The sequence below is a fragment of the Cyclospora cayetanensis genome, unplaced genomic scaffold, assembly GCF_002999335.1.
Source record: "Cyclospora cayetanensis isolate NF1_C8 unplaced genomic scaffold, CcayRef3 CcayRef3_contig_9, whole genome shotgun sequence".
NCBI lineage: Eukaryota > Apicomplexa > Conoidasida > Eucoccidiorida > Eimeriidae > Cyclospora > Cyclospora cayetanensis.
This window is the reverse complement of record NW_020312763.1, coordinates 301,993-318,144: the sequence shown is the minus strand read 5'-3', so window position 1 is coordinate 318,144 and position 16,152 is coordinate 301,993. Positions and strand designations below refer to the sequence as shown.

The window sequence follows — 16,152 nt, the reverse complement described above, 5'->3', positions numbered from 1 at the left end:
GGCACCTCTGTGGGAGTTCGACGTAGCCGTTCTCCCCAGATGGGTGTGCGCCGGCCGATCGTTCCGGGAGGATGCTGGGGATCGCGCCTTTATGCGCTCACCGGGCGACCTCCGTGCGTAGTGTTATTACCGCGGCACGACCTGAATTTCAATACAGAGCGCGCTGTGGCGGCTCCGAGGGGCGGCTCGCTCACTCGTCCCTCCCCGCTGCATCGACACGCGAGCACAAGGGATGCCGCCTCTCGGCATGCGCGGCCTCTAAGCCGTCCGTTTTCTCTACCAGTGCTCCCCCGCGGCGGCGCGGAGCGAACGCGACACGAAGGCGTTTGTCTCTGTACGCAGAGCCGGGGCCCTTGGCTGCGGAGACGCTTTTGCCGGGGCATGCATTGTCTTGCGACTCGCTGTGGAGGCGCCTGCAGATTCTGCGCACTCGTAGCTTCGCAACGAAGAGGCAGCGACTAGACGAGTACGACTGTTACGAGAAAACCCTCGATCCACGCCGCGTTCCCGCTAGCTTTGGCCGCATCCCCATTCACCTCCAGTCTGCAGGGGAACTGCGGGATAGTGTCAAGACCGCAGGCTGCCTGCGCCTCTCGAACCCGAATTTCTGGCTGCGGTGCAGCTCGGCTGTGCGAGACGTGGCAGAAGGCTACAGGGCAAGGGAAATCGTCGCAATCCTCAACGCATACGCCAAAGCGGGTTACCGCGATGTCTCCCTGTTCCACCACTTGGCGAGACTCCTTGCGCTGCAGGCTACAGACTGCCGCGCGTCGGATCTTGCCGTGGCGCTTCAGGCGTTTGCGCGACTCAACATCCCCAACAAGTCTTTTTTTGACCTCCTGGCGCTCCAGTGCATCAGCAAGGCCGACGAACTAGGCCCGCGTGGCATCGCCACCGTTGCCGCTGCCTACGGAGGGATGCAACATCCCCAGCATCAGCTTTTCAGCACCCTTGCACAGCACGTCCAGGCTCGGGCGGAGGCTTTCTGCAGCATAGACCTCAGTCAGCTGCTGTGGGGATGTGCGAGGGTCGCCTTCCATAACGCCCCTATGCTGGACTGCTGCGCAGATCATCTCGTCCAGCGACTGCCCACCTGCACCGTCCTAGAGGCTTTGACTGCTGCCGAAGCCTTCGCGACTCTCCGCTTCTACAGAGCTGACTTCGTGGCTGCGTCGAGTGCCTTCTTCAGAGGCAAGCTGCCCAGCATACCGGTGCGCAGCCTCCCACGCCTCTTGAGGACCTTCACCACGTTCGACAAGCTCGCGCGGCCTGAAGATTCGCGTCTAGACGGGCAGATCGTGAAGGAGGATGCGGCTCCCCCCCTGTCAGCTAATGCTGCACTCTACAGGGCGGCTTTGCCTGCACTGGCGCGGCATGCCTTGTGTTTCTCTGTCAGCGAATTGTCTGCGGTGGACTGGGCCCTGCGGTCAGTAGGACTTCGCCACGATCTGCTGACGCGGGTGCTGCAACAGCTCTTGCAGCAACAGACTGCCGAACTGTCTGCTCCGCAGTGCGCAGAGATGCTGCAGCAGGCAGCAGCGCAAGAACTAGACGGTACTGACCAGGCAGCGGCTGCCGCTGTTGCAGCCCTCCTAGAGCCCCCAAACACACTGCTATCCGAACTGCCTCCCGCGGCAGTTATAAGGACTCTGGATGCTCTTGAGAGGCTTCAGTGCCACGAGGAACTAGCCCTTTGTGCGCGTCTGTTGTTTGGAGAGCACGCGATTGATGATACCGCCGCTCCCAGCAGCAGTGAAAGCGTGTTGAAGGAGCCGGAGCTCCTCGTGGCACAGCGCATCCTTCTTTCAGTATTTCCTTCGGAAGGCAAGCGACGCAAGGGGAGCTGTCCTGTGTGGCGGTGGTTGTGGGGCCAGGCTGAGCAGTAGAAGCGCTGCCAGTAGACGTTTCCAGAGTATTGCGCTAAGGGAGGGCGACGGTAATATCTGTGTATGGATGTATGTTCGCGTGTATGTTTGTGTGTATGTATGTAGGCATATCTGTGTGTATATATGTAGGCATTTATGCATGTTTGTGTGTATGTATGTAGGCATATGTTTGTGTGTATATATGTAGGCATTTATGCATGTTTGTGTGTATATATGTAGGCATTTATGTATGTTTGTGTGTATATATGTAGGCATATATGTGTGTTTGTGTGTATGTATGTAGGCATATATGTATGTTTGTGTGTATATATGTAGGCATATATGTATGTGCGTATGGATGTATGTCTGTATACATGCACGTGTGTGTATGCGCCTGCGTGGGAGACATCGCAGAATTATTCGTTGCATCTTACCGGGACGGCTGCCTCAAGAAGACCGTGCAAGTGGGGCATGGCTCTTCCGCGTGCGAAGATCTCGGAACCCCCCGGGAGGCGCCAGTCGGCGGTGGCACTGGCTGCGATATACAGTGCACAATGGACAGCGCAGATGCGTTGCTGATAGAGGGGTTTGAGGCAAGGGCAAAGGCACTCTATGCTCGCCTCTCTGCTGCTGCTGCCACAGCCTCTGGCGATGCGTTGGTGCGGACGCTCTGTCGATACCCCGCAGATGCAGGCGCGGGTCTGTGGCTCTCCTTGCTGATGAAGGGGCGCATGGCTGGTGAGATTACCCCCTTCTGGGAATACTTTTGGGGGCCTCCCTGCCCTTTGGGGGGCCCCCCTTTCCCCCAGTACGGGCTCTCATGACTGCTGTTACGTAGGCGCTTGCGTGGGGGAGCGTGGGAAAAAAGGCCAGCGATCTCAATTTCTAGACGCTCCACAATTCTTCTTCCTTGCATGCATGCATGCTTCATGTGTTTTGCTGCATTGCTGCGCTGGCCGAAGCAGCGGACCCCGAGTGCCTCCCGGCTCTCCTGATGACACTGGCGCGCCTGCAGGCGGAGAAGGCAGAGGAGGAGGAGGAAATGGATGGTTTCGTGAGTCTGCGCCGTTAGATCCTTGTGCTGTCTCTCCCGTATAGTGGTCAGGCAGGGGGAGGGGCCATTCGATTGGGGATTTGTCGGCTCGGATTTGTCTTTGCGACGATGCCCACATGGCTATTCTTAGCACACGGGTGCTCTCGCGGAGGCGCTTCGAAGGAGAGCGAAGCGAAGGGCTGCTTTTGTGGAGCGCTCTGCACATACATATATGCATGCATGTACATACATACATATGTGCGTCTACGCCTCGTTTTTGCTCTCTTGATGTCTTGGCGCATGGGGCTCTTCGAAAGGATGCTGGACTGGGGATCTCCAGTAGCTGTTTCACAGGCCTCGCCGCCTCTGCGACGGACGGAGGTGGAAGCTCGTGCGCGTCTGGCGCGCCGGTGTGTTGTTGGCTAGGGCATACTGGGGGGCGAGCTTTGGCTAGCCAGCCTTTGAGAAGCCGAAGCTGCTTCAGTCTGTGTGCTGTGGCTGCGCAGGCCCCTCCAGACGTCGGTAAAGCAGACTCTTTAGAATTCGCAGTGCGGGGAGGAGGCCACTTCCCTCCGCTGCCCTCCGCTGAGCAGCTCTCTCGCCGTTTCTGTCATGTAGCTCGCTACCTAATGGAGTCCACCTCTTTGGGAGCAGCACCCATGGGAGGCGCATCTGGGGCAGCCTCAGCTGCTAGGAGTCTCCCTGTGGCTCCCAACGCTGGGGATCGCCTCTTTCAGCGTCTCTCCATTGTTGCGGCAGCCACTGCAGCAGACGCTCTCCGGCACCATCCTCAAACTGATGTGGCACGTCGCTATGCAGAGGATCTCTGCGGCCTCATCTGCTGGCGCTTGCAGAGGGTCTGTCTGCGTGCCCCTTCCCTTGCTTTCGCTTGTTTCTCGGCTTTCTTAAGGCCTGCTTTTGCGCTCGATAACACACGAGCGCTCTAGCGGCTGCTGTGTCACGCTGCTGCTGTGTCACGCTGCTGCTGTGTCACGCTGCTGCTGTGTCACGCTGCTGGTGCGCTTTGAAAAACAGGGAATTTCGCATGATTTCGTGGGAGGCCAGCGGCGGCGATGGACGCTAATCAAGTCGAAAAAATGCGCTGCTGCTGTTGTTGCTGTTGCTTTTGCTGCTGCTCTTTGTGCACTGCAGGACGGGTGTCTGAGGAAAGAAGAAGAGAAGCGCGAGAGCCTCGAAGGCGCATTCGTCCGAAAGGAGGCAAAGTGCCTGGCCCGTGTGCTTCAAACCCTTGTGGCGGTGGGGGCCGCCATCCCTCTGGATTTGCTGCAGTGCGCATAAAAGATCCTCTCTGTGTTCTTCGCCCTTTCTGAATTTCTGTTTCCTGATGCACGGCTGGTATCAATGTGTCATCACACTTGCACTTTTAAAGCTGTCTGGCACTTCTGCGGGGGCTATGCGTACAGCCTGCAAGCCGCGTGGTCGCCATGCCGTGTGACGCTTGGCGTGCAGGCACCTCGCACCCCGTCTCTGGTGTCTGGGGGGACGTGATGTACTATCCGTTCTGCGTCTTCTCCCGCCAGCACCCATAGATACCGCCCTCAGACATCAACTCGCGAGGGCAGTCGATCTCCGCTTCAGAGATCTTAAGAGCTGGCGGCAGCTCCGAGAACTACGGGTCAGCATGCAGCTCTGCCGGTACAGTCGCAGCGCATCTGCACGTAGAATGGATAGTGTAATTTAGTGCGCAGGCGGCTTTATGGTATTAGTTTTGCGGGCCTTCGCTTTAGGCGGCTTCATTTTGCAACAGCCGTTTCAGAAATGCCCTTGTTTAGCAGTTCGCGCTGCCTGATATCTGAATCGCTATAGCCGTCAAACCGGCGTAAAGGCCGTGCGCGTTCCTCTGGAAGCGCGTTGGTAGTGCAGATGAGACGACCCTGTGGCTTCTCAACCTTCATTTTGGTCATGTTCTGGCCTTTTTTTGGATAATCTGACCTTTTACGCACTTACGTGTGTGTATGTGAGTGTATGTATGTGGATGTGCATGTATCTGTATGGTGTGCATGTATCTGTATGGGCGTGCATGTCTCTGTATGGGTGTGTATGAGTGTGGTGGGCTGGCATTGTTTTCAGGAGCTTTGTGCAACCTTGCAGCTGGAAGTTGATGAAGACATTGCTGAGCGCGTGGCTAGTGTACCTCTGTATCAGGCGGCGGATGAGGAGGTAAGTACCTGGTCCACCTCTCTTCTTGGAAGGAGCGCCTTGTTATTTGGTTTGCCAACTGTGCCGATGGTGCATTGTCTCGCACTGCTTTGTAGCGGAGCGCTGCAGCTGTGCTCCTCACGTGTGTGTAGCTTCTCTATACAGAATCCGTAGGTAGCGCTGGCAGATGTGGCAAGGCGAGCCTCGTGAAAAAGCCTTGCCTGCATGCCTTATCCGCCCGCTGGACGCTGCTGAGTCTGCTGGTGTTTCTACAGGAAGACATTCCCACAGTTGCCGACGCTATGGCTGACACAGAGGAAGCTGAGCAGACAGACACTGCTGGGCAACAAGGGTCCTGCTCAGGGTGAAGTCTTGACAGCAGCGACTGGCCGATTGTGTGTTGTGGCAAAGGCAGGAAGAAGGGATACAGGGGACGCTTAGGGCTATTGCTGGCAGGTTGATGGATGTAGCGTTTGCTAGTTGCGGTGTATGGCCCCTAAACGCAGCGTGAAACCTAGACAGCCCTTCCTGCGTTCGTTAAGGCCGAACCCCGCAAGCCTCTGCACATGTCTACGCGCTCACGAGCGCTCCACGTTGCATGCTGTCGGAAGGAGGCAGCCTGCCTAACGCCGAACTGCAGCAACCGCGGTTTCAGCGCTTCTTCCAGCCATTCAAAACTGGTTGAGGCGTGAAAGCACGGAGTTCGAGGGAGCAACACAGAAGCCTCGTACCCGCTACGTAACTTTGGGGCTCCTGCAGCAACTGTATTCGCTCACTGACGCAATTGGGATTAAAATTAATCGAAAGAGGCAACTCAAATGCGCCGATTATAATCAGAGGAGGGATCTATCTCGCCTCGAACAGCCCAACGCATATACACCTCTTAGCGGTCGCATAACTCCAGATGAACACTCGTAAAATGAGAGGTTCCCTGTAGAATTTCTTTTTAGCCCTTCCCAACAAATGCGCTGCTACCCTCGTCGTTGCGACAATATATGGGGAGGTGGGGTGGCAGGGCTTTAGAGTGGCCACGATTTCCCCATCCACAAGATAGCTTGCGCCTGGCTAGTGCATATTGTCGAACCGAGGAAGGAGGCAAGCTGTGAGGCGAAGGTATAGTTGGGCTCTTCCTACTGCAGTGGCTAAATTTAAGTAAGAACTCATATACATTAGCCTGCGCAGGATCTCAGCTCCCAATATATATATTTTGCAACTGCGTTCGCTCAATGCGCTGAAGACTTAGCCTTGTGCACGTGTGCAGGCAGTAAATGCTGCGGGCAACTAAGTGTAAACGCTCGGAGTGCTTAGAGGGTGGTGCAGTTACCAGCAGCTGAGCTGCACCTCTCCACTCATGGCAGGCCCCTGAGGGGCAAGGGAAGAAAACGGTGACGTTCCTTTGAAAGCAGGACGCTTCATGATACTCCATTAGGTTTGCATTGACTCCGGAAGGACGTGTTTCCGCACAGAGAGACCTCACACGGAGTGTTACACACTGCATGCCGCGCCCCTCGTCACATTTCCTGACGCAATTTCACGAATGGGAACCCAGCCTTGCGATGAGCGAAGTCGCCTTACAAAAAGCGGAAAGCACAGAACTCCTAATTACACAAGCGCCAAGGTGAGCTCTGATGCGGCGAGGTGATCCGGCAGAGCATCCGTGACGGCGTACATCTAGGAACGCATGGACGGGTACCTTCTAGAAGCGAGGTGTCCACATACCCGTGGAGTTATCCATTTTGGAGAAAACTACGAAGAGTGCAGACTTACTATGAAGGGATTTATGAAACTATTGAGCGGGCTCTTCCTCCGGAACAGTTAATGTACATAATTCGTGTCTTCAGGCGTTCAGCATGCAGAGAAGTAATCGGGGCCAGAAATGTCTTTTGGAGGGCTTCACGGTGCCCCTTCCAGAGCAGGTGTGCACTGCGCTGCGTGTAAGAAGAGGCGTTGGTAGGACTGCCCTTGCCGGTTCTGTCCGCTACCTCGAAATGGACGCATGCTATTCAAGGCATAGGTTTTCTCGCTCTGGTGTAGCTGCGGACCGCTCCCCTAGAACACGACAAATTCATGCAGTCTTTTGCGTGCAGAGACTTATGACAGGAATTGGAAGGCAGAGGACGGGAGACCTCCCTGGCAATTCGGGCGGGGGCACGGAGAGGCTTATTTTGAGCTTTTGTTTAGGTTCAAACCCTTTGTCTGCATGAACCAAATTCGGCGAAGCCTCGGAGGTTTCTTTTCATAAGAGCTTCTACGCAAGGATCGTTTGCATACGTATTACACAGCCAGCAGCCGCAAAGCCCGTACGCCCCTGGGAGGTGGTGATGTGCCCTGAAGGGGCAAATGCGCGTGCGTTGCGAATTCCTTGAGGTTGCTGGTAGCTTTGGCACGATGAACGCGCTGGAAAGCATGCGCAGCTATCCTTAGAAAGCCGCAATGAGCTGTTTGCTCGCAAACATCATACACAAGTTTCCTGAGTCTTGTGCCGCTGTGTCTGTCTGTGGGCCGGAAGAGGGCGGGGGGCCTCAGCGTACCTGCGTCTTATGGTACTGCCAGGGCGCCTCCTCGTTGGGCGCGGCGGATTTGATGCACGTATCGGACCAAATAGGCATTGGTTTTTGTTTTTTAGTCGATTTCCGTTTAAATTATTTTGAAGAAAGGTCAGCTGTGTAGCGGCAGGGCGCCTTCGAGCTCGCGTAGTGAGACTGCCCTTTTCGTTTACGCGTGGAGCGGCTGGTGGCGGTAGAGTAGGCTCACTCGAACCGCGGGGGAGGTGGCTGCATGGGCAGCAAGAGCATCACTCTCCGTTGTTTGTTTGTGGTCTCTTGGTGTTTTCTTCTTCTCTTTTTCTCTCTTATTCGCCTTATGGGGGGCCCTGAATAAGTTTCTCTGGGTGCGTGCTCCCTTTGTGGGGATCTGCGTCCCTCAGCAGACGAGCAGCCTTTGATATCGGCAAACCGGTACTTCCTTGAAGTTTCAGCGGGTAGAGGAGTCCAGTGTTGCACCTCCTGCTGCATTTTTCCAGGCTTGGCTCTGGCCGTATACTGTTTGCGGGGCGTTCGTCATCTTTTGGGGCGTTTTCTGCCGGCGGCACAGCCGTTGTGGGTGCTCCGAAAGAGCAAGGAAAAGCCAGTCCATCGAGATATACATATATATAGACTATATATATATCTACGGAGAAGGAGGAGGTACATCAGTTGCTGTCTCTCCCCCTGCTTGCCTGTTTGCGTGTGCGGCCTCGATTCGTTCATTTGCTTTCTCCTCTGCCCTGTGTTCGTGTCGCAGTAGAGGAAGGGCATGCATACATGCATGCGTGCCCTTGCAATGTACCCATATCTGCAGCTTGTGCGCTGGTCCTTATATTGTGCAGTGCGTGTGGCTCTTGCCTCGCCTGCCCCCTAACTAGCGAGGCGCGCTTGCGTCTCGCGCTCTAGAGCTTCTTTCTCTTCTCCCGGAGCCAACACTCATACCCCGGCATCTCGGGTGTCTATCTCGTTGCAAGCTCTCGTTCCCCCGCCGCATGCAAGCCAGGACAAGGGAGGCCAACGAGAATGGATGTGCATTCAAAGATTGCTCTTATCTGATTTTCCGTTCTCTCAAATAGCAAGAGCACGGTCTCCCGCAAGTGCGAGGCGGCACGCACCGCTCTTCAGACTGTGTAGAGTTTATATGATGAAGGCCGTCTGCGCGTATAGCTAGCTGCCTGCAGTGTACATGCGTAATCAAATGCGACTGAGCCTTTGGCCGTGCAGATAGGTAGATTTATATATGTATATATATATTCTTTCATCATACAATACAATATATATATATATATGCTATCTATGATACGTGGCGACAGTGCGGCAGTTTCGGCGCCTGCTTGCTCCATTTGAAGTGTATTGGATCTTCATTTATATACACCTACCTTCCTGCCGTACGAGACAGGGATCGAAGAGCACGAGTGGCTCTGTTCTTCGCTCTTCCGTAACGAGTGCTGTTTGCATCATTCGATTCATTTGACACACGTAGGGACGAGTGTTCTGATTCGGTGCCGTCTCCACTGGACCCTTCTTCCCTCCCAATATTTCTTCATTGTGCGTCATACTATCCCCTCATTCCTCTGCACTTGCACCGCGCCTTTTCTCGAGTGCCTTCGAGCAAAAGCGCGGTGGAGGCGAAGTTCTAGGCTAGGCATCGGTCTAGATCCAGAGGAGGTTGATGCGAAGTGCTCGTCACTTGCTGCCAGGTGTATCTGGGGGAGGAGGGTCTTAGGTTGTTCTCGTGACAGGGCAGCCCTCTTCCAACGGCTTCTTTCATTCTTTGATTGATCGCGCGGGGGGCGTGCGTGCCTCTGTGCGAGGCATCCGCTAGGCAACCTGGAAGCGCGCGTGTGTCTGGTTTGTAGGGTTCTGCATGTTTCTCTACCTGTTATCTATGTCCATCTATCTATGGAATATATATTTACTAATATATTGTCCGCAAAAATACACATATTTTGCATTCATGTGCTATTGGCTTCATCATCCTTGTTTCTCTGCGTGTGTGTGTGTGCTGGTACCTTCCCGCTCCCGTTGGCTGTGTGCTGCCTCCGGAGTGCTCTTGTATGTACTAGGTTCCTTAATATCGGCGGTGTGTGGCGAGCGCATAGCGCTGCGTATTCGAGCGCAGTCTGTGAAGCCCGAGGCCTTGCTGTCCCCTTGAGCCTCAGCCGTTTTGCTTGCCCGCGCCGGTTTGGCAGTGGAGTGTGTGTGTGAGTGTTTGTGAGAGTGAGTGAGTGTGTGTGTGTGTATGCAATACTTGCGGACGGAGTTTGGCCATCTAGTCTGGCGTCTTCGGTGCATTGCTGATAGAGCCCCGAGGTTTCGAGGAGTTCCTTCGATATCCAATGGAGAGGCGATACTCGCCTGTATCACGGGATATGCCTGTGTCTGAGGTGGTCTTTCCTTCCCGCGCGACGGAGTCGTGGGAGGTGGCTCCTGGGGGCCTCTGCAGAACGCCTAAAGCAGTGATTGGCTCGCTTCCCCGACCTGCCCCTCCTGTGCAGCTCGCGACTGCTGGCGGAGGATCCTCCCTGGTGCCGGAGTGCCCTCCGTGCACATTTGCTTCTCCCCTCATTTCGGAAAGCTTCGGCGAATGGGGCAGTGGCGATATGTGTTCGAGCCCTGCTGGCGTTCGCGGGTTGCTGGAGGGGGGCGACGCATCGGGAGTTGTGGGGTCTCCTTCGCTGCCTGCCAGTTTGCTGCTTGCGTCAGCGAATAGCGCATACACGAAGCTGCGGGCTGGGGGGGAGGCGAGGTGTCTGCGGGAGGCGCCTTTAGGTATCCCTAGCGCCTCGTCCTCTCTGCCTGCGGGACCGGAGGAGAGTGCGGCTCTTCTCGGAGGTGCTGCTGAGCGACAGCAAGGCGCTCAGGGGGGTGGAGGCGGCCCCCCGAGTGGCGGTGGGGGCGGAAGTGCGGGGGCAGTTCGACTGGGTATGGGCATGTCGGCTGCATGCGCCCTTTCATACGAGGGGTTTGACGGATTCTCCCCTGTGTTGCCAGGGGTCGAAGCCTCCTCCATGTGGGGAGCGGCTGCGGGGCCCCAAGCGCTGCGGCGCCATGCTGCTTTGGATCTGCATGCGCCTCCCGGCTACGAAGCTCTAGGATTTGGCGGAGGGGCGGGGGGGGGAGGAGCGCTCGAGGCGCGCGTCGCTGCTGCTGAGCAAGAGGCCCTTTTGCAAGACCTCACGGCGCATCAGCGAGTTGTAGGGAGGGCAGGCGAAGAAGGCTCGGGGACGGCGGCGGGAGGGGCGTGTGGAGGCGGAGGAGGGACGCTTTTGTATGAGCAGCAGCAGCAGCAGTTGCAGCAGCAAGACACTGCGCCTTGTGGGAATTTTGACGGAAGGCGACCCTCCATAGCCCTCGCTGCCGTGGCACAGGTGGCGCGAGAGAAAATGCGTGTGCGGAAACCGCGGAGTCAGAGAGGGCCTCTGGGGCTTGGAGCAGCAGCGTCCTCTCTGGAGTCGGCCCCTAATATGCCCGTCATGGGTTTCGCTTCCGAGGTTCTTGTGGGGGGGGGCGGTCAGGGGGGAGGAGGAGCAGGAGTCGCCTGTCCGGCACCCCTGCCTCCAATTCCTTCGGAGAACGATGTGGATGGGGATCGTAGGGAGCGTCTTGTGTCGATCTCGTCCGGCCTGCAGAAATTGCATGAAGAAGCAGCTGCATTTGTATCTTTGCTGTACGATGCGATCTTTGACGAAAGGCCCGTATGGAGGGTTCCGTTTTCTGTGGGTGGCGGTAGAGGCTTGCCCCGTCCGCAATTGCAGTTGGCGGATCTAGCAGTGCGTGTTCATTCCCCTAGGTGCAGTCGCAGGCAGCTTCTGGATCCTCAGCTGCTGGGGTCTCGAACGCCGCAGGACCAGCCCGTATTCGATGCAGGCACAGGTCCGGGTGACGTGCTGCGGCAGCTGACGGCTTTGAAGAGCTGCCTTGGGGGGTTCGCGTTGACTGTGGAGAGCCTTCAGGTGTGTGTTGCGGGTGTCGATCGGGTGTCGTGTTCCGTTAGAGGGGCGTTGATGATTGGGCAGGGCGGATCTCGATGCCCCGACGATAACTGCGTGGCGGGAGGGGGGGGTAGCCAGCGCGAGGAGGGGGGCGGGAGGAGTATGCCCGCCTCCGTTACTGCCGTTGCTGGCAGTGGGGGTGGCAGTTCTGTTCAGGAAGGTATTCAGAAAGTGGGTCGTTTTTCGCACTTCTTGACGTTGCGGCCGAGGCCCCCGCCGGCAGCTGAGACGGCGGGTTCTCTGGGGGAAAGCGGAGAAGCTGGAGGGAAGCGGGTAGGAGGAGTGGACGCGTGCCACCCGGTCTCTTCAGGTTCTGCGGCGATGTGTTCTCCGTTTATCATCGAGTCTGAAGTCTTTGTGGCACTGACGGCCTCTGAAAGTGGAGGGATTCCCTTGTCGGCACAGGTCTGTGGGGTCACCTCTCTTCTGCAGGAGTTGGATTTCGGCAATAGAGGCATCAAGGCATTCGACGCAGGCTTTGGGGCAGGAAACCTCGCACCCGCCCCCCTCTCAGCACAAGCAGGTCTTAGGAGCATTGTGGGACGGCTTCATGGAGGGCTTCCTGGCAGCCCAGAGCAGCAGAGCAGGAGCGTTTTAGGCCGTCTGCCCGCGATGTTTAAATCAGAAATGGCGATGGCGGCAGGACGGGGGGTCGGACTCTCTGGTCAGCTGAGAGAAGGCGTGCCTGACTGCGGCGACGCTCTCTCTAGAGGCCCAGCGGACTGCCCGGAGGATGCCGTGTCGCAGCTGGTGTCGAGTTTGCGAGTTGATGGGGGGCTGGTAGGCCTCCACAGCGCCTCCGATGTGTCAGGATGGCCTCCAGCACTCCACCATCCCGGACAGAGGCAAAGGAGGAGCAGGAAGAAGAAGAAGTCGAGGCAGGGAACGTCCAGCACAAGCGCCACGGGAGCCGCGGGGCGCAGTGCCTCAAAGGGAGGCCAGTTGTTGCCGGGTTCGGGGGGCCTCGCGTGCATCACGCCGCTTACCTCCTTCCCTTTGCAGCCCGCCTTGCAGCTGCAGCAACAGTTCGAGCAACAACAGCAGCAACAGCAGCAGCACAAGCATAAGCAGCAGCCGCGGGATGGGCAGGCCGCTGCAGTTCAGACCGAGAAGGGGCTGATGGGCGTTCCTGGTGTTCAAGGTGTCTCACCAGAGGCTTTTGAGAGAACGGTTTTTGTCTCCTGGATCCCGAGAGCTGCGAGGGCGCACACACTCTCCGGAAAGGAGGCCGCCGAAGAGAAGGTAGGTAGAAAAATGGCCAGGCAGACAGGAAGGCGTGAAAGTCGCTAATGAACGAAATCTGTTCGATGTGACTGGGCATGCACTGAATTACGCATTTCGCACATTGTAAGGGGTGGAGGATTAGGCTACGGATTGTGTACGATGTGCAGCGAGCCGCCATGTGCCTTTTCTGTGTTTGCTTCGTTCAGCTAAAGACGGTCTTGACTGGCGACCTCGGCATCTGCGGAATCGAGCGCGTTCTTGTGTTTCCTCCACGTGGTTCGCATTGTTGCATCTCCTTCTGCAGCTCGGATGCCTCTATGGCGTTCTTGTTAGAGTATGCTGGGGGTACTTTCACCCCAAACACCGAAAAGTTTAAAAGGAGAATCTGTGCTTCCTTCAATGTTGAATTTGATCGAGGGATCCAGCGCGTCTTTATCCGCATTGAGGGTGTCAGGCTTATGCCGCAGCCCACCACTACTGGAAGACCTGCTGATGTTGACCTCAGAGGCTGAAGTGCTGTCGCCACACTTCACCCACCCCCGTGTTGACGATCTCGTCTTCGTATCGTTCCTTTAACCTGAAGGGTACTGTCGCCGTTGTGTTTTTCGAGGGTGCCTCCTCGGCATCATCTGCCCTGCCCCTATGCATCTTTCCTTCATGCTCTCCCGATCTTGTTGCCCCTTCAAGGAACGCCATGGCCAGTTTCGTGGAGCGGCTGTATATGGGCACGGCGGTTGGATCCCAATGACAGATCAAAAAGCAAATACGACGAGTTCCAATCAACGACAGAGCCGATTTGCGTTGATCTGCCCATGATGTGCGAGTGTGACCCGCCTCATTATAAGGGGATCTCTTAGGCGCAGCAGGCCCCTTAGGGGTGCCTGTTCGGGACCCCTACTGGTATGAAAGCTCAATGGGAGGATGGACGTGCACGGGAGAGTTTCGTTGGTTATTCAAAAAGTGCCGATTTCACAGAAGGGCGTCAATGAGGATGTTCTAGGCAGATGTACTTGTGTTTCGCTCGTTGTATCTTCCCGATTGCGTGTGTTCGTGTGTTCCCCGTGCCCTCTTACGGCGCGGGCTGTAAATTAAGACTGTGTACTCCTGTGCTGCCTCATCGTCTATTGCGCATCTTATTACGCCCTGTATCTACCCTCATTGAAGGGGGCTTGTGTTTGGAAGGGCAGCTCCCAGGGCGGGGCTACCCAAAGCTAGTTGCAGCTTCTGTATAGACCAAGACTATGCCTAAACAGCTGCTGTATCTTATACGTATTTTCATGTCGTTTGCTGGTGGTGAATCCGTGGGGCATGAGAGCGTTAAGGACCCCCTTGTCTGCATTGTCCTTGCGGTAGAAAGGCGTCTTCTACTCGCTGTAATATTTTGCTGGCTTCGAGCTCGATGGTGCGGCTGCTGTATTTGAAGTACCCTGCCGCTGCGCCTGGTCAATGCTGAACGGCGGCACATCCTGCATTCTGCACGGTGCCCCGCCCCCAATTATTCAAAAAGCCCTTCTCTTTTGATTGCGATTGCTCTGTTTCCGCGTTGTAAAACCCCTAGGTTTTCAATGGCCACGGGGAGTATATAGCGGGAAGGAGCGTTTCATTGCCAGTTACAAGATGCTGCGCAATTAAGTGACATTGCTAATGCCTTCGCCTTAAAACTGACACTCCTATATAGTGTGGTCGACACCAAACGGATGAGCGGTTTCCAGGCATTACGGGGGGACACGTCGGAAGTAAGGTGCAAAGTCGGGTGGGGGGCGCTACCTGTTGCCTGGGGAAGGGCACAAACGCGAGAACTCCACGCACAGAGAAGTGAGGGAGAGAAGAATCGGGATTAACACGAATTCACATGAAACAGCAGACACGGCGGGTGGGAGAGAGGCAATTGCGGAGAGGGGCAATGGGGGTGGTGTACTTGAGAGAGTCACTAGCTGTAGGTGGAATGGCGTCAATGGATAGAAGCCAAAACGTATCCTACAGTACTTGTGCACCTGTTTGAGGTGGGCATCTGCCTGCAGAGGAGCCTCCCTAATAGAATCGTTTGCATAAGTAGTACCGAGCCTGTCGGCTCCTATGGAGTTGGAACGACACACACACGGACGGGGGAAGGAATCCACCTTTTTTCCCCCGAACAGCTACTCGACATACAGATTCACTCTGCACATTTGAACGCTTGGCTTTAAACTGCAGCAGTCATAGTGCATGGGGTGAAGGCGGAAGCAGCAACTTGCTGTCGCCCGCTGCTGCCGCTGACCTGCTGGTGATGCCTTGCTTTTGGATTTCTCGAAGGTCTGGTCTTCTACTTTGTTTTCCGTGTGGCAGTTACACTGTTTATGTTTTTAATGGTGAAGGAATCTTCTGAATCCTCCATAATACTCGTAAATCTGTAGCGGACCACCTAATGACCAGTGGACTCGGCGCTGCATCGAGAGCTCTTTGGCTTGGCCGGACATATACAGCGGGGGCCTCCATGCACTTGATTTATAGGGGCATTTTCAGGCATTCTTCTCCTGTGCGGGTCTATATTCGTCGTAAAATCACCGTGAATTAGGACTTGAACCGCTGCGCTTTGCCATTTATTCATGTGTGTGCCCACCACAGGCTAGTACAGCGCAAGTTCATCAGCTGTTAGTCCGCATGCTCTCGCTGCTGCATTATGGAGAGGAAGCAGCTATACGGCGCGAGGGCACCTGAGAGGCCCTGGATCCGTAGCCAGCGGAATGAGCAGGGGAGGGGCAGTGGACGGCGCGCAGCGTCCGAAGAAGATGACGTTGCAACAGCAGCGGCAGCACCAGCGACACCTCCGGCGGAAAAAAATGAGAGCTGCTGGCGAGAAAACTCGGGGATTTCCTCGTCTGATAGGGAGATGGAAGGAGATGAAGAAGAAGAAGAGGATCAGGATGAACAATTAGGTGATCACAGTGGTGCCAGTGCGGTGGACGCGGAGGAGAAAGATATCACAGTGCAGAGGAGGGTTGTACAGTCGCATTACCCTCTTCCAATGCTGCGCAAACATCGGGATATTTTGGCACTTTGTGTCGGCATTTTCTCCTTCATCTGCTCCGCCGCCCTTCTCGCAGTCTTCTACACTGCACTCTGCTGTATCTTCAGGGATATTGACTTTACAGAAAGCGTGGTTGGCGGTTTTATGTATCATCAGGCGGCGCTCCTGGAGTACGTAGCGCGTCTCCCAGTCAACTTGCTGCTGCTTCTTCTTGGGGTCATCCCGTGGCTGCTTCTTTTGTGCCTGCGCTCCCTCGGAGCGCTGGTATCCGGCTTGCAGGTCGTGCTGCACTATTTCTTCGATTGCTTCCCACACAGCTTGTCACTGCCTCCCAGCCTCTACG

General features: G+C 56.0%; 2 protein-coding genes across 2 annotated transcripts; both read left to right on the top strand.

Annotated features, from left to right (window-relative positions):
- Positions 1-71: 71 nt before the first annotated feature.
- Positions 72-5,426, top strand: LOC34617737. The gene is made up of 8 exons (XM_026336034.1): positions 72-1,824; positions 2,271-2,603; positions 2,828-2,919; positions 3,216-3,836; positions 3,964-4,187; positions 4,369-4,534; positions 4,990-5,079; positions 5,334-5,426. The coding sequence occupies exons 1-8, from the start codon at positions 72-74 to the stop codon at positions 5,424-5,426; spliced, it is 3,372 nt and encodes a 1,123-aa protein (XP_026191819.1).
- A 4,496-nt stretch (positions 5,427-9,922) lies between these two features.
- Positions 9,923-14,643, top strand: LOC34617736. The gene is made up of 6 exons (XM_026336033.1): positions 9,923-12,358; positions 12,692-12,820; positions 13,009-13,309; positions 13,490-13,619; positions 13,967-14,045; positions 14,389-14,643. The coding sequence occupies exons 1-6, from the start codon at positions 9,923-9,925 to the stop codon at positions 14,641-14,643; spliced, it is 3,330 nt and encodes a 1,109-aa protein (XP_026191818.1).
- Positions 14,644-16,152: the final 1,509 nt, after the last annotated feature.